At 46.0% G+C, this 24409-nt stretch overlaps 1 protein-coding gene across 1 annotated transcript in view; it reads left to right on the plus strand.

Annotated features, from left to right (window-relative positions):
• The window catches only part of OPLAH (5-oxoprolinase, ATP-hydrolysing), a 161582-nt gene that overhangs the window by 35499 nt on the left and 101674 nt on the right, over positions 1 to 24409 (plus strand). The window contains exons 7-10 of the mRNA XM_030220113.1: positions 199 to 394; positions 4910 to 5075; positions 18527 to 18665; positions 19136 to 19203. Coding sequence (XP_030075973.1) covers positions 199 to 394; positions 4910 to 5075; positions 18527 to 18665; positions 19136 to 19203 — 569 coding nt within the window. The remainder of the gene's footprint in view (positions 1 to 198; positions 395 to 4909; positions 5076 to 18526; positions 18666 to 19135; positions 19204 to 24409) is intronic.

The raw sequence follows: 24409 nt of genomic DNA on the forward strand, positions 1-24409 counted from the left end.
GACTAACGTTCATTACTGTATCCTTAGGGCAGGGCGCTCTACTGTTCTGGGTGCGTGGCAGGGAGCCTCAGTTGTCCAGTGGGCTTTTTTTTTTTTTGGTGTATGCATGAGTGCAAGTCTTTGTTTATCCCTTGCTATTCTGGGACTGGATAGCAGTGGGTCTCAGCTAACCTGCAGTGTTCTGTGCTTGCCTGGCAGGTGGTCAGTCCATGAGCAGCAGATTGGTAAGCTGGCCCAGGAACTGGGGTTTGCTCATGTGTCCTTGTCTTCAGAGGTGATGCCGATGGTACGCATTGTTCCCCGTGGTTATACTGCCTGTGCTGATGCTTACCTTACCCCTTGTATTCGGAGGTACTTGGACGGGTTTCGGGCTGGGTTCCAGAACCAGTTGCAGGTAAGTGGCTGGGGGATGGTGGTCCTGGCAAAGGAAAGAGCTAGCATGTCTGTGTAATTGCCTCCTATATTATCTGGTCTAAAGAATCTGTGTAAGTCGCTGACTGGACCCCACTCATCCTGCTGTCTCCAGAAACCATAGGTACAGTTTCTGACTGGATATTGCCTATTTAGTGGGTGTCATCCGAATTTTCAGACATGCCTGCCATGCTTGTACTGTGGCCTTTGAAAACGGATCTTGGAGAGAGGTTTGTGTCTGCTTTTTCTGCAGTTTCCGGTTATATCCCCTCTCCCCCACACAAACTTGAGTTTACCACTGGGAATGCCTACTGCAAATGCAGGTGGAAGTGCTTTTGTGATTTGTGTCTGTGCGTAGTTTTAGGTGGGGAAGGGCTAGGCAGTAGCATAGCTAGGACCCTCTTTTTTTTTTTTTTTTTTTTTTACATGGGGTGCAACCCCCCCCCCCCCCCCCTTTTACCTTAAAATCCTCCTGGCTTTAGTTTTCACTTGGTCCTGCGGCCTGCTCCGGGACTTCTTCCCTGAACCATCCCTACCCTTCTGATGTAACTTCCTGTTTTGTGAAAGAGCGGAACGGTTCAGGGAAGAAGTCCCAGAGCAGGCCGCAGGCAGCCTATGAGTGCGACTGCCTGGGTGAAGACTAAAGCCGAGAGGATTTTAAGGTGTGTGTGAGGGGGTCTGACGGGGTGTGTACGCTACTGACGTAACTGGTTTAAATATGCCACTGGGGCTAGGCAATTGTTGAAGCACCAAAGTTCCCTGTATTTACCAGGATAAATGGCTTCTTATTATGGCCCTCCGTATAGGCCTGGAGCATTGCAGCTTTACATACTGCCTCACTTGAAACTTACAATAACTGTCGGGCTTGTAAGTGGTATAGAAGTAATAATATAATAAAAATATAATAAGGGGGTCGATATTCAAATTTTGAATATCGATACAGGATGCTGGGCTTGATGGACCTTTGGTCTGTCCCAGTATGGCAATAGTTATGTATTTATGTATTTACTAGTAAAAAAGGCCTGTTTCTGTTTTAAAGGAAACAGGCGCTAGCAAGGTTTTCCTCGGAGTGTGTATGTTTGAGAGAGTGTGTGTGTGTGAGTGGTAGTTGCCAATGAATACGTTCAACTCTATAAATAAGCAAGTATTACTTCCTCTCCCATTTTGTGTTATCAAATCTTTGACTATTATATTTAACCGGAGGAAAAGACTTCATGAAGCTTGGCTTTCACAAACGGAATTTTTCAAGATGGATACCGGGCGAGCTTCCTCACTAGTCAAAAAACCTCTGGTATTGATTTTCGTTAATATTTTAATACCTTATGTTTGATTGCATTTTTCAATTAGAATTATGAAAGGGCACTTATCTCAAATGTGGCTTGTATATCTTGGTTCACTCAACAGAGCGCCTCCGTTTCACAATTAGCTTCTTCAGGATCCAAAACCTTATATGGTGTGAAGTCCCACCCAGTGCATCCCAGGATGAACTGGGCAGGGCGCCACCATTTTCGAGGCAGCTCTAATGGAAGAGGAGGGAAGCCACCTCCCTCCTCCAACCAAGGTAGGGGGTGGGGAAGGGTCGCTAGACCACTGGGGGGAGGGGGATTGACTCATGGTCCACTGGGCCACCAGGGCTCCATGTGAGGGGATGCCGGGGGTGGGGGGGTTAGGGGGCTGGAGACCCACCGGAACTCCAGCCTCCCCGAACCTGTGTTGGGGGGGGTCGGGGGGGGGCACTAGGGTTCTATCTGATGGGACACTAGAGGAGGGGGTAAGGAGGGGCTGGAGACCCACCGTATTATAGCTGAATGGGGTCATCAGCTGCAAAAACCATGGGTGGTCCTGGAACAAGCTTGGATAGACTCTGTTCCTTTGTGGGCTCTGGCCTGGCTACCTGAGACTCAATTATTAACTATATTCTGTTCAGCCCCCATGTTAATTCAATGTCCCTTATCTATATGGAACAAGGTGAGACAAGTTCTTCCCAGGAAGGCAATATTTGTTTGCAAACGGCAATCTGATTTGCCCTGGGGTTCTCCCTGGGTGGGGTGGATTCATGCTATCATAACTGGGAACAACGGGGCCGTCTTACTCTAGGTCAGGGGTGGGAGGAGGAGGAATTTCTGTCATTCGCGAACCTACAGGATGAGTATGTTTTGCCTCCTCAGTATGAATTTCACTGTCAGCAATTCCGAGACTATCTTCATAGGAGGGCCTTGGGAGAATTACAATTAGCAGAAACTAGTCTAGAACGAGCAATGAAATTAGGTGATGGCAGAGGTTGTATATCACGATTATATAAGTCTTTACTCTCACTAGATAATCCTGCATTACATTATACTCATAAATGAGAAACCGTGTTGGGATCCAGTTATGAACCCAGTCAACGGGAGAAATGCTTTAAGAATCTTTTTAAAAAGTTTCCATTTCAGCTAGCCTCATTGAAAATGGGTATAAAATATTTTATCATTGGTACTATACACCCCAATGCTTGTTGTGAATGTTTGGTCATGGATCAGGTCAATACTGGCGGAATTGTGGATTTATGGGTGATATGACCCATATTTGGTGGACCTGTCCCATGGCTTACCGGTTCTGGACAGGTATTTTAAAGCTGCTACAGACAATATTGCAAGTTCACTATTCTCATAAAGCAGGACATTGTTTACTACACTTCAAGCCATGGGGAATCAAGAAAGACTCTCATAGATTCGCCACCAGTCTCTTTGTTGTGAGCAAATTAGTAATTGCATCACTTGGAAACAGCTGGAGATGCCAACGCTATCTAGAGTCCTTCAGAAGTTGGCTTATATATGCCAAATGGCCAAGCTAACTGCAATGCACAATGGTTATTTATTGAAATTCCACAAAGTCTGGCATATCTATGTGGCGTGGAGAAATATTTCGCTCTCTGACTAACCTATAGGCAGACATTGATGTATGAGTCAGATTTTCACCTGCCAGGTAGATGGGTTTCTATTTCTTCTTCAGTATGATAATCGTTAGGGAAGAGGGTGGAGGGTAGAGAGAAAACCAAAAAAACATTTTTTTCCCCCTTATATTATGAACATGTTGTTATCTGGTGTAATTTTCATCATTTTTATTTGTTGTATATTTTCTTAATAACTGCAGAATTAAAAAAACAAAACAAAAAAAAAACAACAACTTTTTTTTGTGCAAGAAAGAGGAATGGTACCTGGGTGATGGTTTTAAGGTGGCCAAATAGGTAGAACAGGTGACGGTGAAAGCCAGAAGGATGTTTGGGTACATAGGGAGAGGAATGGGCCAGTAGGATAACGGAGATGATGATGCACCTGTATAAGATTCTGGTAAGACCTCATTTAGAATATTGGGTACCATTCTGGATTCTGCACCTTCAAAAAGATATAAACAGGATGGAGTCATTCCCAAGGGCGGCTGCTAAGATGGTCAGTTCTCTTTGCATAGATCTCATGGGGACAGACTTAGATCTCAATATGTATATTTTGGAAGAGGGGAGATATGATAGAGACATTTAAATACCTGCGTGGCATAAATGCACAGGAGGTGAGTTAGTCGAAAGGAAGCTCTGGAACGAGGGGGCATAGGATGAAGGTGAAAGGGGATAGACTCAGAAGTAACCTGATGAAATACTTCTTCTCGGAAAAGGTGGTGAATTTGTCAAACGGGCTCCCAGTAGAAGTGGTGGAGATGAAAACAGTATCTGAATTCAAGAGAGCTTGGGACAAGTACAGAGGGTCTCTAAGGGAGTGATAGGGGGAATAGATGGCATGAGTGGGCAGACTGGATAGACCATATGGTCTTTATCTGCCTTTATTTTTCTATGTAAAATACACAGTAGTGTTCTACAGGGCCCCCCATGGTAATAGGAATTGGAGGGTGTATTACCTCTGAGGATGAAATACCCATTGCCAGTTTGCTTTTGAATTTATAAACCCAGGATATATTGGACCCAATCTGCTGCAGAGAATTTCAGACAGTAGCTGCAGAGCATTCAAGGTTTTCCATTGACTCTGCTTCATCCCGGACCAAAGTGTTTGTGTATATTGATGGAATTTCCTCTAGATTTGTCCCCAAATAGGTGCCTTCACTGGGGTGGGGGGAGGGGACCCAATCCTCTTTGTATCTTGTTGCATCAGAGCACAAACATTTGCTGGGCGGGGTACACAGAGTTGGCTACTGGCATGATGATGATTGTGCTTGCTGATGAATTATGCATTTTTCCTTGTTGAAACATATCTAGTCAGAGATATTTGCCACACTCTTAAAAAAAAAAAAAAAGGTAGTGGGTGAGGGGGGGAGGGGTTAAGAGCATCTGACCTGATGTAACAAAGTTGTGGCAATCTTAGTTTGTGAACAAAGATTAGAATGTATTAGTGATATCCTGCTGACATTGATTTTTTTTTCTTCTGATGTGATCCCAACCCTCCTGAGAGAGGCCGGTATCTTCTTTTTTTATACCCAACTCTTGCTCTGTGCTTTCTTTCCCTCCCTTCAGGATGTCCGTGTGCTATTCATGCGCTCGGATGGTGGGCTGACACCCATGGAGAGCTTCAGTGGTTCCAGAGCCATCCTTTCGGGCCCAGCAGGTGGCGTGGTGGGCTATGCCATCACCACATACCACCAGGAAGACAAGCAGCCAGTCATCGGCTTTGACATGGGAGGTGAGAGAAGGCAAGGTGGGGGGGGGGGGGGGGGGAGGCGGGGATAGCTGTATGGGAGAGAGACTCCAACTCATACGCAGAGGGAGTAAGAGATGTAGACCTAAAAGTGCAAAACTTAAAGCCAGAGAGGATTGAGGAGTATAGACAGAGTGACAGAAATCCCCAAATAGTCAGCAAGATATACACCCCAAATGCATATAACCAACAGATTTAGAGAGGTAAAAACCTCAAGACATACAAAGAGACAAACACTTAAGAGACCAATATTCAAGAGTAAGCTAAGCTGCTAAGTTAGAGCTCTAAATTAGGTGCCTAAAGTTGGCCTCTATTTTCAGCCTTATGCTGTTTATTTTAACCCTGTGTAAAACATAAAATAGTTGCCGTATTCATGATGCAATCCAAAACTAATATATAATTGCCAAATCAGAAAATCAAACCCTGAACCTCCCCCCCCCCCATTTTTTTTATCTATATATAAGTATCACGTTAACTATGTGAATAAAAAGGGATGACTTATCTTTCAGCAGACTAGTCCAGAATGCATGGGTTATGTCCGCAGCCAGCAGATGGAGACGGAGACCCAAGAGCAATGAGTTCTTCTCCATAAGAGGCACCATGAAGCAGCTGATCTGGTGGTGAGCTGGGCCCAGTTGGAGAACTGATCCCCCTGTTGACCAGTCTGGTCAGAGGGAGGTTCAGGTCCCTCCCCTTCCCAGGCAGTCAACACCAGGCTTTGTCTTCCTTTTCCTTCTTCCAGTTTCCTTCTCGTTCCCATTTTTAATTTCTTTTTTTAATGTAAAGAAGCCTTTATTGAAACCTTTGAGAAATAACAAAACCACACGAGGTGTAACCATCTCACACATCATTATATATATGCAAACCAAAACATCAACTGACGTAATGATAGGCTCTCAAAGCTCGTGCAAAAACATACAATCAGCTCTTTAGATTTAAGTAATAAGAGTTTCTAATACCCCACCTCAATTCCCCCTGAGAAAAGAGAGAAAAAAAAATTTCTCCCCCCTCCCCCCAACCAACGCCTCACCACAAACAGTGAGACACAAAAGGCTCACAAATAGCTTCCCACTTAGCTCCCATTTTTAATTTCTTGAAAGTAGTGTACATATTTAGGGTACAAGTTGCTTTTGTCCTCAGCATGGGTCAGTAATAGTTTCAACCATGGGAGGAAGTTCTTTCAGGTACATTCACACAATCTCCTAAGGTCTGGCCTGGGGATGGCTGAATTTTGGAGCTTTAGGAGTCTGGTGGATGATAAGGAAGGAAAGATGTGCTGTTACCTGCTAATTTCTTGAATCCAGCCAGTCCAGAGGCCCATCCTATTGCTGGTTCTTGGATATTTTGTCACAGTCCATTAATAATACCTGTTAACCATAAGGAGGCCCTTGGGGTGTCCTGGAAGGGGGCCTCTGCCTTGGTTATAGACTCTGGACTGCTTCCTTCCATATTTGGAGGAGGCTTTTGGTGTACATTTGCTTTGATAAAGAAATACTGAGAAGCTGATACTGTACAGTTCCTCTTGTGGGGCTTAGCTCACAGCTCCTGGGTCTCTGTCTCCATCTTCTGGCTGAGGGGCATAACCCATGCATTCTGGACTGGTCTGCTTGGACTCAAGGAAAGAAAATTGGTGGGTAAGACCACATTTTTCCATCAAACACAGTACACCCACAGATTCCAAATTCAGTTCACTTTGATGGCTAAACTGGTGCAGAGCAACTCCAGTAGTTGGAAGGAAGGCCAAATTATATGGAAATATTTTTAAAACAAATAGGAGGAAATATTTTTTTACTCAAAGAACAGTTAAGCTCTGGAACTCACTGTTGGAGAATGTGGTAATAGCGGTTACCATATCTGGGTTTAAAAAACATGTTTGGATAAGTTTCTGGAGGAAATGTCCATAGTCTGTTATTGAGATGGACATGGGGGAAGCCACTGCTAACGTTAGGAGATGGATACAGCGTTACAGGCAGCACGAACCCTACAAGCCCTTCACTGCCACGGAGTCAGCTTCAGAACATTGGAGGTGCTTTTTATTATAGTAGATGCCAAAATATTCTTCCAAAACAATTTTATACAATCATAGGACCAAAACATATGTGTTAAAGTAGTTGGAACATAGCAGCATCGGGGGCATTCCGCCGACTCCGCAATTCCAGCTTTGAATGCCCATCCTGGAGCCACATACATTCGCAAGGGAAACTTATATTGTTCTTCCTGTATGGCACTGATCTCACTAATGTTTTAACATGTTTAATTAGAAGACAAAGTCCAGCATCTGTTACCTGCTCCCAGGGCGGAAGTTCTACATTCCAAACAGCAGCCAGAACCTTGTAGGCCCAGGGTATCTGAAAGACCCCCTCCAGACTATGTTGATAAAATGAAAGGCTTGCTTTAGTCTGTCGTGACAAGATGAAAGTTTCCGTAAGTTTATCAGCCATTTCCATATCATCATGCTGATCAATCCATAGACTGGTGGGTTGTGTCCATCTACCAGCAGGTGGAGATAGAGAGCAATCCTTTTGCCTCCCTATATGTGGTCATGTGCTGCCGGAAACTCCTCAGTATGTTCTCTATCTCAGCAGGTGGTGGTCACACACAGCAGCAACTCTGGCTAGGTCTCCAAGCCTAATTTTTAGGTTTTGTTGAGTACCTGGGGTTGAGGGCTCTTCTTGAGCAAGTGCAAACCTGGTGGTGCCAGGTCCCTCCTTTTCTCCCCCCTCCCGCTGGCTCCTTTAAAAAAAAAAAAAAAAAATTTTGGACGTCCTTAAGGGCGTTTATTTCAACGTTTATTGCAGCTACTCACTGGGACACCAGTTCGTTACAGCTCGGAGCGAGAAGCAGGTAATTTTTACCTTTTTTGTAGCGGGCAGGGGATTCCCCGATCGGTCTCCACGTGGCCTATGGCGTCGGAGGGCGAGGGCGCAAAGAATCGCTCCCCGGACCGCGTGTGCGCTTCTAGCGGGGATGCGGGGGTCTTAAAGTCTGATTCGCCCTTGTTGGGTGTCAGTTTGGAGGCCGGTCAGTGTCCCGGTTCTTCCTCCGGTGCGGCGGTTTTTCCCACCATAAACGCCCATCCCCCGCTGCTCGCCTCCACCATCTTGGCCGGCCACTCTGCTCGGACAGCTTCTTCTTGGGCCGCCCTTGAGGTGGGAGACGTTAATTCTATGGCCGCCCTCGATTTGGGCGACGGCAAAAAAGCGGCCAAAGTTAAGCGCCATTCTTCCCGCGCGGCTCCTTCGCGGAGTGTTGCACCGGACGCCATTTTGGATGCACAGCATGTTTCTCCCCTGCTCTTGCGAGCGCCGGTTGAGAGTGCGTCTAGGGCTGTGGCCCAGGCTGCTGAAGTGCACAGTCTGGGGGGTTTCTCCCCCAAGTTCATTTTGCTGCTGCATCAGGCCTTCCTTATGCAAAACGCTGCCCCTGCTCCCTTGTCCGATAAAGGGGTTGAGGCTCCCGGAAGTAAACGCCCTCGGGTGGATTTCCAGGCCTTAGAGGACTCTGTCTCCTCTGATGTAGATGAGGGCAGCGTATCTGTGTTCTCCCAACGGTCCTTTGGGGATTCCTTGGAGGAGACGGATTCCCGCTCGGATGGAGCGGATGACCCCTCTGCAGCGCGGATCTTTCGCTCAGAGGACTTGCCCAACCTGTTAGTGCAGGCCATGAGCATTTTGAAGATTTCCTCTCCGGAGGACGTCTCTCCCTCAGCTCCTGTTGGCTCCACCATTATGCTGGGGACGAAGTGCCCGCCTAGAACCTTCCACGTGCATGATGCCATGCACACCTTGATTTCGGCTCAATGGGATGTCCCGGAAGCGAGCCTCAAAGTGGCTAGGGCTATGTCCCGCCTCTATCCTCTGCCTGAAAGTGCACGGGAGGCCTTTCTTTGGCCTACAGTGGATTAATCACTGCGGTGACTAAGAAAACGGCGTTGCCCTAAAGGACGCCCAAGACAGAAGATTGGAGGCGGCCTTAAGGTCGTCCTTCGAGGCGGCTGCTTTAAGTTTGCAGGCCTCAGTTTGCGGCTCCTATGTGGCCAGGGCGTGCCTGACGATTGTGCAGCGGGCTTCTCCCTCGGATTCTTCCTTGAGGGCTGATTGGCCGGCCCTGGAATCGGGCTTGGCTTTTTTTGGCAGACTTGCTGTATGATGTCTTGAGAGCCTCGGCTAAAGGTATGGCTCAGACAGTCTCTGCGCGGCAGTGGCTTTGGCTGAAGCATTGGTCTGCTGACCACGCCTCTAAGTCCCGCCTGGCTAAGTTGCCTTTTAAAGGCAAGCTGCTCTTTGGGGTCGAGCTGGACAAAATTGTGACCGATCTCGGCACGTCTAAGGGCAAGAGGTTACCAGAGGTCAGGGCTCGGGCCAGTGCTCGCCCCGGTAACTCCAGAGGATGGTTTCAGGAAGCCCGTCGGTACCGCCCGGGCAAGTCGGGCTCCTCTGCTCCCTCTTCCTTCAAGAGGAACTTCTCCCCCAAGCAGCATTCCTTTCGCAGAGACTGCCATCCCGGAGGTGCGCCCTCCGGTCCTCCCCCGGGGTCTTGTACCCAATGACGGGGCCCTGGTCCATGGCCCAGTGCAGATTGGAGGACGCCTGTCCTCGTTTCTGGGCGAGTGGACCAGGGTAACTTCAGACGCTTGGGTGCTGGAAGTCATCAGAGACGGCTACAAGCTAGAGTTCTGCCGACCCTTAAGAGACGGGTTTGTACTCTGTCCCTGCAAGTCTCCGGTCAAAGCTGTGGCAGTGCAGCAGACTTTGGACAATCTGATCCGCCTGGGTGCGGTCGTTCCGGTGCCAGAAAATCAGCTTGGCAAGGGACGTTACTCCATTTACTTTGTGGTACCAAAGAAAGGAGGTTCTGTACGGCCTATCCTCGACCTCAAAGGGGTCAATCGGGCCTTGAAAGTTCGGCACTTTCGCATGGAGACTCTCCGCTCTGTTATAGCGGCAGTGAAGGCAGGGGAGTTCCTGGTGTCATTGGACATCAAGGAAGCGTACTTGCATATTCCCATCTGGCCTCCTCATCAACGCTTTCTGCGTTTTGCAGTCATGGGCCGACACTTCCAGTTCAGAGCCCTCCCGTTCGGGTTGGCTACTGCTCCGCGGACCTTCTCCAAAGTAATGGTGGTCATTGCGGCCTTCCTGCGAAAGGAAGGAGTACAAGTCCATCCTTACCTGGACGACTGGTTGATCCGAGCCCCCTCTTATGCAGAGTGCGGCAAAGCTGTGGACCGGGTGATTGCTCTGTTGAGCTCCCTGGGGTGGATCATCAACTGGGAGAAAAGCCAGCTGCGCCCGACTCAGTCCCTGGAGTATCTGGGAGTTCGTTTCGACACCCAAGTGGGCAGAGTGTTCCTGCCAGACAATCGGATTGTCAAGCTTCAGGCTCAGGTGGACCAGTTCCTAGTAGCCTCTCCTCTTCGGGCTTGGGACTATGTGCAGCTGTTGGGCTCTATGACGGCCACGATGGAAGTAGTGCTCTGGGCCAGGGCTCATATGAGACCACTACAACACTCTCTGCTGCAGCGCTGGACTCCGGTGTCGGAGGATTATGCTGTGCGCCTTCCCTTGGACCCAGCAGTGCGCAAGGCACTGAGCTGGTGGCTGAAGACAGACAAGTTGTCTGCAGGAATGCCTCTTGTGACCCCGGAGTGGATTGTCGTCACGACGGACGCCTCTTTGACGGGCTGGGGAGCCCACTGCTTGGGAAGGACAGCGCAGGGGCTCTGGTCTCCTGCAGAGGCAAAATGGTCTATCAACCTCCTGGAACTCAGAGCCATTCGGTTGGCGCTTTTGGAGTTCCTCCCGGTACTGACGTTGAAGCCAGTATGGGTCCTGTCGGACAATGCCACGGCTGTGGCCTATGTCAACCGCCAGGGAGGTACTAAGAGCGCCCCTCTAGCCAAGGAGGCCATGAATCTATGCCAGTGGGCGGAAGCGAGCCTGGAACAGCTGTCAGCGGCCCACATTGCCGGAGTCATGAATGTCAAGGCGGACTTTCTCAGTCGCCATACCTTGGATCCCGGAGAGTGGCAGTTATCGGCTCAGGCGTTCTTGGACATCACGAAGTGCTGGGGCCAGCCGAGCCTAGATCTGATGGCGTCATCGGCCAATTGCCAAGTGCCGCGCTTTTTCAGCAGAGGACGGGACCCTCGATCTCTGGGAGTAGATGCTCTTCTCCAACAGTGGCCGACACAGGAGCTTCTCTATGTGTTCCCGCCCTGGTCCATGTTGGGCAGGGTACTAGACCGGGTGGCAAAGCATCCGGGCCGGATAATCCTGGTGGGTCCGGACTGGCCCAGACGTCCCTGGTATGCGGACTTGATCAGGCTCTCAGTGGACGATCCTCTGCGGCTGCCAGTGGAGCAGGGCCTGTTGCATCAGGGTCCCGTGGTGATGGAGGATCCCTCCCCCTTTGGTCTTACGGCCTGGCTATTGAGCGGCAGCGTCTGAGGAAGAATGGCTTCTCAGACAAGGTCATCACCACTATGCTGAGAGCGAGGAAGCGCTCTACTTCTACTGCTTACGCCAGGGTTTGGCGTACCTTTACAGCGTGGTGTGAAGCAGGCTCACTTTCTCCCTTCACTGCTCCAATTTCTTCAGTGTTGGCGTTCCTGCAAGAAGGTCTGGAGAAAGGCCTGTCGCTCAGTTCCCTTAAAGTCCAGGTAGCGGCTCTGGCTTGCTTCAGGGGCCGCCTGAAGGGTGCTTCCCTGGCTTCGCAGCCAGATGTGGTGCGTTTTCTCAAGGGAGTTAATCACCTGCACCCTCCTCTGCACTCAGTTGTGCCTGCGTGGAATCTAAATCTGGTGCTAAGAGCCTTGCAGAAGCCGCCTTTTGAACCCTTGTCGAGGGCATCTCTGAAAGACCTGACGTTGAATGCAGTCTTTTTGGTGGCTATCACTTCAGCCAGAAGAGTTTCCGAGCTCCAGGCACTATCATGTCGAGAGCCTTTCCTGCAGTTCACTGAGGCAGGAGTGACTATTCGCACAGTGCCTTCCTTCCTGCCCAAGATTGTTTCTCGCTTCCATGTGAATCAGCAGCTCTGTCTCCCATCCTTTCGTAGGGAGGACTACCCAGAGGAGTACTCTGCTCTCAAATATCTAGATGTGAGACGAGTCATCATCAGATACTTGGAAGTGACCAATGATTTCCGGAAGTCGGATCATCTGTTTGTCCTGTTTGCAGGTCCTCGTAAGGGTCTGCAGGCTGCTAAGCCTACAGTGGCAAGATGGGTCAAGGAAGCCATTGCAGCGGCTTATGTGGCCGCGGGGAAGGTGCCGCCTATCCAGCTGAAGGCTCACTCCACTAGAGCTCAGGCGGCCTCGATGGCAGAGGCCGGGTCCGTCTCCTTGGAAGAGATTTGCAAGGCGGCAACTTGGGCATCGGCCCATACCTTCTCTAGGCATTACCGCTTGACTGTGGCTGCTCGGGCGGAGGCCCGGTTTGGAGCTTCAGTGTTGCGGTCAGGGATTTCTATGTCCCGCCCTGGGTGAGTACTGCTTCGGTACATCCCACCAGTCTATGGATTGATCAGCATGATGATATGGAAGGTAAAATTATGTATCATACCTGATAATTTTCTTTCCATTAATCATAGCTGATCAATCCATAGCCCCTCCCAGATATCTGTATTGTTTATATTCTGGTTGCATTTCAGGTTCAAGTTTAGTCTTCAGTTCCTGTTCAGGAGGACTTCGTGTTCAAGTTTTTTCAATTGGATTCTTCAAGAGTTGAGACGAGTTTGTGTTACAGTGAGCTGCTGCATTCCTCTCCTCTCCGTTTTACGGGGCTGGATTGAGACTTAAATTCTGCCGGCGCTCCCTCCCGCTTCGTGCGGCTGTAGGGCAGCTTTGTACCCCTCCCGCTTCGGCGGTGTTAAGGTCAGTCAGCTCCTCCCGCGGTTGCGGTTGCAGGATAAGCCAGATCCCCCCGCATCGGCGGGGTGGTGTCCCTCCCCCGCTCCGCGGGGATGAGCTGGACGGATTCCCCTCCCCCACTTGTGTGGGGATGAGCTGGGTTAATTCCCCTCCCCCCGTTTCGGCGGTGGTGAGCTGGGCAGAGTGTCCCTTTGTGGGTGTAATTCTCTAAGTGCTGAGTCCTGCGGATGGAGCTTGGATATCGACATACTGAGGAGTTTCCGGCAGCACATGACCACATGTAGGGAGGCAAAAGGATTGCTCTCTATCTCCACCTGCTGGTAGATGGACACAACCCACCAGTCTATGGATTGATCAGCTATGATTAATGGAAAGAAAATTATCAGGTATGATACATAATTTTACCATCTTCCACCAGTGCCGAGTGATCTAGACTTTCGATATAATGTTTTACTTGGCCATAAACATACCAGTCCCTTGCTTGAAGGAATCCAGCAGCCTCTAATTCTGCAAACGATTTCACAGTCCCCCTATCTGTTATCATGTCCTTGACAGAGCCAAGTCCTTGCCATTGCCATCGTTGCAAGTATCGTTTAGACCCGTCTGGATCTAGGTCTTTGTTACCTCTCAATGGCAATAAAATTGTAACATGAGAAGAGACCTGCATTCGTCTGCACAACCAATGCCAGGCTTGTCTCATAGATTTCAGGATCGGGTGTTGTCTTGTATTAAATATCAAATGTAGAGCTTTGACGTGCAGATAGGACAAAAGATGTACTTGCGCTAGCAATTGTTCTATGGAAAGCGGTGTATAATGTTGAGAACCTTTAATCCAATCCACCAAATGTCTCATCAAACATGCCACATATTATAAGATCCAGGAGGGACAACCCCCTTCGCCCTATAGGTAACATCAGTTGTTGCATAGTAGTACAGGGTTTTTTATTATTCCAAAGAACTGTTCGTAAAGCAGAACAGAATGTTTTGTAATCCATATTAGTTAAGAACATGGTATGAAGCACATATAATCGTTTAGGGAACAGAACCATCTTGAGTAGAGCAATTTGACCCCTCAGACCTAATGGCAGGGGCGTCCATAATGTCAAAACATCGTGTGATTTATGCAAGAGGATAGTAAGATTTTCAGCATATGCTGTAGCCACAGATACAGTCAGATAAATCCCCAGATTCTTAAGTTTGTGTTCCACTTTTCTAAGGGGAAAGATCTCAGTCCAGTCCTAATAGCCATAGCCAGATATGGCCATGGCCTCAGATTTATCTAATTTTAAACACAGTCCAGAGACATGGCCATGTTGTCATATAAGCAAGAAGGCATTTGTCAAAGATTGTTTGGGATCTGTTAACAGTAATAGCAAATCATCAGCAAAAGCCATGCAGCGAACTTCCTCAGTCCCAATTCATAAACCTTGAATCGAATTTGCCTCCCTCAATGCAACAAGCAGTGGCTCCACAGAAAGAATAAATAATAATGGGCACAAAGGACATCCTTATCACGTGCCCCAGCGTAGGGGAAAAAATTCTGATATTTGACCATTAACCAAAACTGCTGATAAAGGATTGGAATATAAAATGAGAATCATGTCCAAAAAATATCCCCCGAAGCCATACTTTTCCATTAAGGTAAACAGATAATTCCAGTTTACACAATCAAACACTTTATGTGCATCTAAACTCACTAAAAGGGCTGGTATTGTATGAGTTGCAATGTGCCGCATGGCAACCATCACCCCACGAGCATTCCACGCTGCCTGCCTCCCCTGCCCAAACCCCACCTGGTCTGTATGAATGATCCCAGGCAACAATTTAGCCAATCAGCTTCATCTCAAAATCAAGAGAAATAGGTCTATAGGAATCTAATAGTGCCGGATTCCTTCCTGGCTTTGGTGTCACTACTATTAGGGATCGGTTGACATGAGGAGGGAATGCCCTCTTCTGAAAGACCTGTTCAATATATTCTGCTAAAGTTACGGAGATATGATCTTGCAAAATTTTATAGAATTCTACAGTCGGCCCATCTAGGCCAGGTGCTTTAGAAAAGGGAGCCTGTTTAATCACCTGCCGGATTTCCTCTGCAGTAATAGGCATATGCAGTGACTGCAATTCTGGCTCAGGAATTGATGGGAGTTGAAGTTTAGATTTATATGATTCAATATCTGCCAATGAAACCTGGTATCTTTGATACAAAGTTTTGAAAAACTGAGAAAAGAGTTCAGTTATGGTTGTCCTATTAGTGATCAACTGTGTCCCAGACAAAGTACAGAATTGGGGTCCTTTCCATGGGCGAACCAGGTGAGCAAGTAATTTCCCTGTGTGCTCTCCATAGCTATACAATCTATATTTATATTAACTGTGAGAGTGCATTGTATTCTTACGTTTAAAGCCACTTTTGCTGCCAAAAGGGTATCTCTATCAGATAAATTCCTAGTGAAAAGCCATTGCTTCTTACAATTTTCTATTTGTTTTTGTAAGTATAATACCCCTTTAGCCTCTGCTTTCCAGTGACCCACCACATATGCTATTGTTTCTTCCCTTAAGGCTGTCTTAGCTACCTCCCAGAGTATTACAGGATCTGAAGCATGGGCTAGATTGTCTTCCACTTAACACTTCCGTTTTTTGGTGATGTGTTGTTTATAAGCCTTATCCCAGTATAAATGATTTGGAAAACACCAAGATTTGAAGCTGGGCCCCACCTGGAATCCCCCAAATTCCAACCATACAATCGCATGATCTGACAAACCTGAGAGCCCAATCTCCGCCTGCAACACCCTGGGAAACAACAAGGTCACATCAAATCTATACGTGACATGGAGGGATGGTCACGAGCCACATGGGTTAAGTCCCTGTCTAATGGATGTAATACATGCCATGAATCAACCAGGTCTAATACCTTGCAAAATTGACTCAATCCTCGAGCTGCTCTAGAATTCCCAAGACTGTTACCACCCATGTGGTCCATCCGCAGATCCAATACAGAGTTGAAATCTCCCACTGCCATTAATGGTAGGTGGAGGTAAGGAGCACAAATTTTTATTAACTTTTGGAAAAAATTAATATAAAAAATTTTAGGTGCATAAAGATTCAATAACACTGATTCTGAACCTTGAATATCAAAGTGTATCATAGTATACCTTCCCGATTCGTCTTTCACTACTTTATGAATAGTATATGGCAAACGTTTGCTGAACAATATAGCTACCCCTGCACTATGAGTAGTACCAGATGAGTAATTAACTTCCTTTATCCATCCTCTATACAGCTTCTGGTATTCTATATCAGACAAGTGAGTTTCATGCAAACAGGCCACATTCACATTTTGTCTCTTCAGCTCCTGCAATATCTTTGTTCATTTAATAGGAGAATTTATACCTGCAACATTCCAGGAGGTAATTTTCATGGTGGACGATCCCATGGCCAAACTTTCATTATCAGAATCAACTTAGTATGCAATCTCTAGGACATCCCCTGCCCAGCCCTCAGGAAACCTCCCATTTTGTGTCCTATATTAGATAGCCCAATCTTAAAACTGCTCGTGCCCCAGTAAACTGAGACATGCCAATACCATCCCTCTCCCTTTATACCCTATTAGCCTTATCTTGAGGCTGTCTCCCAAACTCCCACCTTCTAATAACCTACCCAAATTAGCTCCCCTATACCCTGTTACAACTATCCAAGTGATCACCTAATCTCCCCACTCTATCATGCCAAACACCAATCTTCTTCAACTATAACAAAAAATTTCCCACCATCCCTTGGAGTTGTCAGCACCATCTGTGCCCTTTACTTCAATGTTACTCAAAAAACTAAAATTGTGCTACAATTTAACACATGGCTGCATCTTATCCATTCTTACATGCTAGTTGTGAGAATGTGAAATGCCCTTAAACACGTATATAACACTGTATGAAAACATCATAGAGTAAAGTTAATTGTCCAGACTCCATTTCTTCATTGGTCTGCGTGTTTCGTTTGTCCTGTGCATCCATTGAAGTCAGAAAAGAGCGGGCTGCAGCCACTGTCTCAAAGAATTCTGATTTGCCATTATTGACAACCTGTAAACACGCCGGGTATAACAGCGCAAAATTTACCTACCTGGCAAAAAGAGCAGAGCACACTGAAGAAATCTCCCAGCGCCTAGCTGCCACAGATGCCAAATAATCTTCAAAGCAGATAATTAAAAAAAAATTTTATACATTAAATTTTTACCAGACCGCAGGGCTTGCAGAATAGTAACCTTGTGTACGTAATTTAAAACTTTCAAAATTACAACTCTAGGCCTGGTACTTGCTTGATCTTTAGGGCCCAGTCTATGAGCTCGTTCAACTCGAAAAGGTCCATGATGAGTGCCTAGTTGTAAAGATTGAGGAAACCAAGCCTCTAAAAAAAAAAACAAAAAACGATGAGCTTGCCATCCAGGATCCGTTCCAGTAGACCCAGTAATCTAAAATTATTTCTCCGGGCCCTATTTTCCAAATTGTCCACTTTTTGTAGCAGTTCCTTCAGTTTACTACTAGAGCCCACAGTAGTCTCCACACTAGCATATTTATCCTCCAAATGGCTTACACGCTGTTGAGTATCATCCAGCTCCAACCCAATACTGTCCAACCTCTCATGGTCTGAATTGATTTTATCAAAAAATTGTTGCAGCTTCCTATCAATTGCCGCTTCCATCGCTGCTGAGACCTCAGCAAAAATCTCTGCCATCCATTCAGAGCTGACCGTCGGGTTGGGTGGCCCCGGAACCGCCGCCATGTTGGCTCCTGCCTGGTTAAACCTTTTTGAGCCCAATCTAGTCAAGACAAATATACATGACGAACCAGAAATGTATAATAAACACAAGTAACCGCCAGAAAGGCGAGTTTTTAATCTAGATTTGAATGTGGCCAGAGAGGGTAGTCCGTTCCAGGCAAATGGCACAGTAAGGTTGAAAGAACAGAGACAAGAGTTAGCAATGATGATGGGCACAAATAAGAATGATTTTTCAGGGGAAGAATGTAGGGAGAGAGAGGAGAAGAGAAGTAATAAAGTGAGTGTATTTGGAGGTGAGCAACAGAGCTGTGAACAGAATGCAGAAGCAGAGTAGTTGTGGACCAAATGACCCTCCAGCATCCAGAAGATGGATGAAAATAAATTGTTTATTGGAAAAGTACCTCACATAAAATGGCCCAACACGGGACCGTGTTTCAGCGGGAAACTGCCTGCTTCAGGGGTCACATACACTACAAATAAGACAAAACATAAATATACTATAAATATATTTGCACATAAAAGCGTAATCCTAAAAATATAGCAACGAAACCATGCACACAAAAGTATGTACAATAAGACATGACTGACCGAGGACAATTTGGCATGCTGTAATCTGTGATATGGCCTGATAAGATTCACACTAAAGCCCCAGGATGTGAAACTGCCTTTCCAGCCACTGATTTCCATCCCAGGGTGGTGGCACAGAGCAGTTGAGTTGTTTATTTATTTTTAACCCAACTACTTGATCTATCCATCAAAGGAAGAGTTCGCTGACCCTCTACCTCCTCTTCCACAGGAACATCCACAGATGTTAGCCGTTATGCAGGGGAATATGAGCATGTCTTTGAAGCCACGACTGCTGGGATAAGCATTCAGGTGCCACAGCTGGACATTAACACGGTGGCAGCAGGAGGGGGCTCCATGCTGTTTTTCAGGTGGGTCTGTGGCTGACTGATATCAGCAGGGTGAGAGGGCTCTGTTCTGTTTTTCAGTGGGTCTTGAGCTGGCTCTGGTGTCAGGTAGAGCAGGCTCTGTGCTCTTTTTCAGGAGGGTCTTTGGCAGATGCTGATTCCAGAAGGAGCAGGAGGGGCTTGGTGCTCTTTCAGGTGAGTCTCTGCTGGCTGTGATCTTGGGGGCAGGTGCTCCATGCTGTTCTACAGACTGGTCTCTGCCACCCTTGGGCACTGCTCTACAAGCTATTTTTTAAATACAGTTGGTTTATCTTCACTTCTTACTCTTGCAGATATGGAATTAATTCTAGGCATTCGTTGTTTGAACAGCAAAGTTTCAGAATTGTGAGAGGAGTGTGACCTTCCTGTCCACATTTAGGTGGGACACATCACCTGACTGTAGCCTGAGATCTTCACTTGATCAGAGTCCCTGGTAACATTATTTCCTTTTGCAGGTCAGGCATGTTCGTGGTTGGCCCAGAGTCTGCAGGAGCCCACCCAGGCCCTGCCTGTTACAGAAAGGGTAAGAGTGGATTGGATTTTGGGGCACCAGAAGAAAACTGTGAGACCAGCAGTAGAAATGATTCACCCCTCTCTCCCCAGAGCAGATTTTGTTTTCTCAGATATGAAGAACATTTGTGAGCCCTGATATTTGGCTCAGCATCTGATTCAGGTCTTCAGGGACAGGTTAAGCAGGACTTGTTTTTGTCACATTGCTCGTAGGGACTCGTAATATTTTGTTTAAAAAATACTGTAAACTATAGGTTACATTTATTTTATTTATTTATTTTACTTGGGGTCTGGTTGGGGCTCCAAAGACTAAAGGGAGCAGTTTAGCTGTAGCACCGAACTGGAAAGTTTTGCTGGGACTGCAGTGCACAGTGGAGTTTCTGTTGTGGGAGTTGGACAGAAGCGGCTAACTGCCACATTTTGATTGGCTAATTGGCTTGTTCCTAACGGGTTTGTGCTGCCAACAATGATCAGCTATAGACCTGAACGGTCCGTCCATTCTGCCCAACAATCAAATTCATTCTTAATTCATGATTAAATCAACAATGAACAAGTACCTGGCAGAAACTCAAAGAGAGAAACATTCCATGCTACCAATCCCAGGGCAAGCAGTGGCTTCCCCCATTTCTATCTTGATAACAGACTATGGACTTTTCTTCCAGGAACTTGTCCAAACCTTTTTTTAAACCCAGATACGCTAACTGATATTATCACATCCTCCGGCAGCGAGTGCCAGAGCTTAACTATTCTTTGAGTGAAAAAAAATATTTCTTCCTATTTGTTTTAAAAGTGTTTCCATGTAACTTCATTGAGTGTCCCCTGGTCTCTGTACTTTTTGAAAGAGTGAAAAATAGATTCACTTCTATCTGTTCTACATTACTCAGGATTTTGTAGACCTCAATCATATCCCCCCTCAGCCATCTGTTTTCCAGACTGAAGAGCCCTAATCTCTTTAGCATTTTCCTCGTATTGGAGGAGTTCCATCCCCTTTATCGTTTTGGTCACTTTTCTTTGAATCTTTTCTAATTCCGCTATATTTTTCTTGAGGTATGGCAACCAGAATTGCACAAAATACTCAATGTGAGGTTGCACCGTGGAGTGATACAGAGGCATTATAATATTATTTGTCTTAGTTTTTATCCTTTCCTAATAATTTCTAGCATTCTGTTTGCTTTTTTGGCCACTGCTGCACACTGAGCAGGTTTCAAAATATTGTCCATAATGACACTTAGATATTTTTCTTGGGTGCAACCTAACATCAATTAACTATAATATGGATTATTCTTCCCAATGTACATCACTTTGAATTTGTCTACATTAAATTTCATCTGCCATTTGGATTCCCAGTCTTCTAATTTCCTAAGGTTTCCCTGCAATTTTTCACAGTCTGCATGCATTTTAACAACTATGAATAGTTTTGTCTCATTTGCAGATTTAATCACCTCACTTGATTTTCCCATTTCTAGATCATTATAAATATGTTAAATAGCACCGGTCCTACTACGGACCCTTGTGCCACTCCACTATTCACCCTCCTCCATTGAGAAAAATGTCAGTTTAACCCTACTCTCTATTTTCTGTCCAATAACCAGTTCCTGATCCACACCAAAACATTGCCTCCTATCCCAGGACTTTTTAATTTTCTGGGAGTCTCTCAGGAGGAACTTTGTCAACAGCGTTTCTGAAAATCTAGATACACTACACTGACTGGCTCACCTTTATCCATATGTTTATTCACACATTCAAAGAAATGAATCAAATTGATGAGGCAAGACTGTTTACTCTGTCCCATTAAACCATATTTGTCTATATGTTCAGTAATTTTATTCTTGATAATAGTTTCTACCGTTTTTCCTGGCACTGACGTCAGGCTTACCGATCTGTAATTTCCTGGATCATCTTCTGTTTTAGAGACTTTTTCGTTTGCCAGGCGGAAAAATAGTCATAGAAGGGGTGGCTTTGGTGTTCAAGACTCACTGAGACAAGAGTTTAAAGCCTGAAATTTGTGAGAAAGAGAAGTGTGTGGTGGAAATGAGGGCATTAGATTCATTTATTTTAATGGAAAGAGATGATTTTGGTTGAGGGAGAAACTGTCTTGTGGAGTACTAGATTTCTGTTCAAGATTTCATCTAGATTGAACAGAGAGAGATGAAAGAGAATCTCTTTTCCTGATAAGGAAGAGTGACAACTTCTTATAGTTAAAAAGTGCCATTTGTATCTATATATTACTTGTAAGTTTAATGACTGAGGTGCACTGCGAGCTTTGGTGCCATTCCGGTAGAGTGGGTAGGGAGGGCTGTCACATGAAAAGTCTTTGAGTCAGTGCTTGAAGGGGGAGATAGCACTGTCAGCCTTTCTAGATAGGCGCAGCTCCTGCAGGATGTGTCCTTTACTGTGATGGGCCGTCGGAGACGTGTGGGCACACTTGCTGCATGCGAGACCACGTGGTTAGGCCGCAGACAGCAGATGCATATGGGGTGAGCACTGGACAGGGACATATATGAGCATTGCTGGCATGTCTTAAATCTGGGCTTTTTCAATTTTGTTTTTTGTCTGCCATGTTGTAGGTACGTTGGAGCTGAAAATAGTAGAGAGCAGCTGATCGTCTAGACGCTAAAGCGGATAAAACAGACTGGTGAGCAGTAGGAGGAGATATGTTGTACATTCCCAGAAATTCTTCTAGATTATTTTAGACTCTGATAGGTGCTGTTAGGTGGTGGAGACAGGGGCAGTCGTACAGGGCCCCGAGCTCCTGCATGCCATGTCTGTCCTGTCCCCCTGTCTCGGAACATCCCCCCGCTCTGCATTTTTAACATATATCCAGAGAGCGGCAGCTATTTTCACATACTGTCGGCCACTGAGCCCAGAGCCTTCTCGCTGCTGCATCCCTTCTCCTTTTGATGTCTCTTCCTGCTTCTGCAAGGGCAGGACACAACTGCGAGGAGGCTCCAAGCTCGGTGGCTGACGGGATGTGAAAAGTGCTGCTGCTGCCTGCCACTCTCTACTGAGATGCACGTTGGGGTGAGGTGGGGTTTCGAGAGCTGTAAGCCTGCATTTTGCACTCTAATCATTACACTTTTTTGAAGACACCATAAATTTATCAGTTAGTAGTATGTGATGTAATGAACCCTCTGATCATTTGGATATGGCTGAACTCAACTTCTTAAAGCAAGAGAGGCAAAGCTGGGGAAGAAAAACGTGGCCACTTGTGGACTATTAGCAATGTCCCTTTTTTCAACAGCTAATGCTTTAGCACATATTACATGGGGCTCAGAATTGTGCAACGTGGTTCTCTGGGAACATGCTTTTATATTCATGATTGCTACAACATAGCCTACATGGGAATGCAGGACTTCCTTTGAGTGCACCCTTTGAGTGCACCCTTTGAGTGCACCCTTCCTTTGAGTGCACCCTTTGAGTGCACAGTCATACTGCCGGCAGTGTTGGCAGCAGTGCGGTGCTGTTGATTTCTTTTTTAGCATCACTACTGCATGGCCACCAGTGTGTCCCTCTGGTTTTACCACTTGAGAAAACAACATAGTTTCATGAAGAGCAAGATTAACATTCCTAATTATCAAGAAGCTGTATTTCCAGGTAGTTACATTTCATTGAATGCTGCAGTGTCAGATCTGCTCCTCTGCTCTGCATCCTGCAGGCTTGCTCAGCTGGCTCTCACCTCTTCCTGCATTCCAGCTTTGGTTTCAGTTTGTTTCTTCTAAATTTAATCTAAATCTAGTATTATATCAAGCGGGTAACAGTAATTAAGAGACCAGAACAGTCCTCTGGAAAACTGAAAATAAAAACATGATAATCAAAAATCATTTAAAAATTCTGAATTATTCTGCAAAACAAACGTCTGAAACAAGAGAGGTCTTAATCTTTCTCCTGAAAATCAGGTAAGACTGAGATGAGAGAAAAATACCAGCAAATTCTTTCCATTGTCTAGCAGCCTGAAAAGCTAAAGGGGCCCTTTTACTAAAGGGTTGCCGCGTGGCAACCTGGACCCACTACCGGCGGTAGTTCCACCCCCAGCGTGCACAATTTCAGACACTAGCGGAAATATTTTATTTATTTATTTGTTACATTTGTATCCCACATTTCCCCACCTATTTGTAGGCTCAATGTGGCTTACATAGTACTGGAGAGGTGTTTGCAGACTCCGGAGTAAACAAATACAAAGTGATGTTGTGGTAGGATAAGGTTATGTGGTAGGACCACATAAAGGAATCGTACAACGGAAGAGTTGTGTAATATCCATTACGAACTTAAGTATTGTTGTGTAGCAGAGCTCAGGCATTTATTTTAAAATATATTTCCACAGTGGGTAATTGGGCAGTGTCACGCGCTGCCAGGTTAGCACGGGAGCCCTTACCGCCACCTCAGTGGGTGGCGGTAAGTGCCCCCCCCCCCCCCCCGAAATAGCCACGTGGCAAGTGTGAACTTGCTGCACAGCCATTTCTTTTGTTGACCTTTTTTTACCCGCTGTGGTAAAAGGGGCCCTGGCACACAGCAAAAACGGCTGCTGCTGGTAGCTATCACAGGAACCCTTTTACTGCAGCTAAGTTAGTTTAAATAGCTTTAACCATTTCTTCCCCTTAGAAGAGGGAAATGAAAAGCAAATTGCATTATTAATCTGTCTAGCCCTTAGGGAAACAGTGAATCGAAAATGGGCAGAGAAATAGTTTGGTGCTAGGCCATATATAATTTTAAAAAGAACTCTGGCTTCAGTAGGTAGCCAATGTAATCTCATATAAAAGGATGAGATACTATCATACGTAGACCAAAAATTAAGCGTACTGCCATATTCCATATTGTCTGCAGTCTTCTCGTCATATAATGGAGGCAGTGTATGCAAATCAAGTTCATGCATATTCATTGTGGATATCCTGAAAATGTGACTGGACTTGGGGAAACACTGCCCACCCAGATACACAAGGTTACAATAATCTAGTTGGGAAAGTAAAAGGGTCTGAGTTAGAAGCTTAAATTTATCTGCCTCAGAATAGTGGCAAATACAACACAGCTTTCTGCCTTCTCCAGGGGAATGGTTAAATCTATGCAAAATTCTGCACTGTGCAGTTTTACAGAATTCCTCAAGTAGCAGCAGGGTAGGACTGATCATGAGTTGTTCCTGCCTCAGAGGGGCAGAACTAAGTACAAGTCTTCTGGTACCATAATTATTATTTTTTCCTTTATTCTCCTTTGTTATGAGAATTTGA

This window comes from Microcaecilia unicolor, chromosome 1, assembly GCF_901765095.1.
Source record: "Microcaecilia unicolor chromosome 1, aMicUni1.1, whole genome shotgun sequence".
NCBI classification, from domain to species: Eukaryota; Metazoa; Chordata; class Amphibia; order Gymnophiona; family Siphonopidae; genus Microcaecilia; species Microcaecilia unicolor.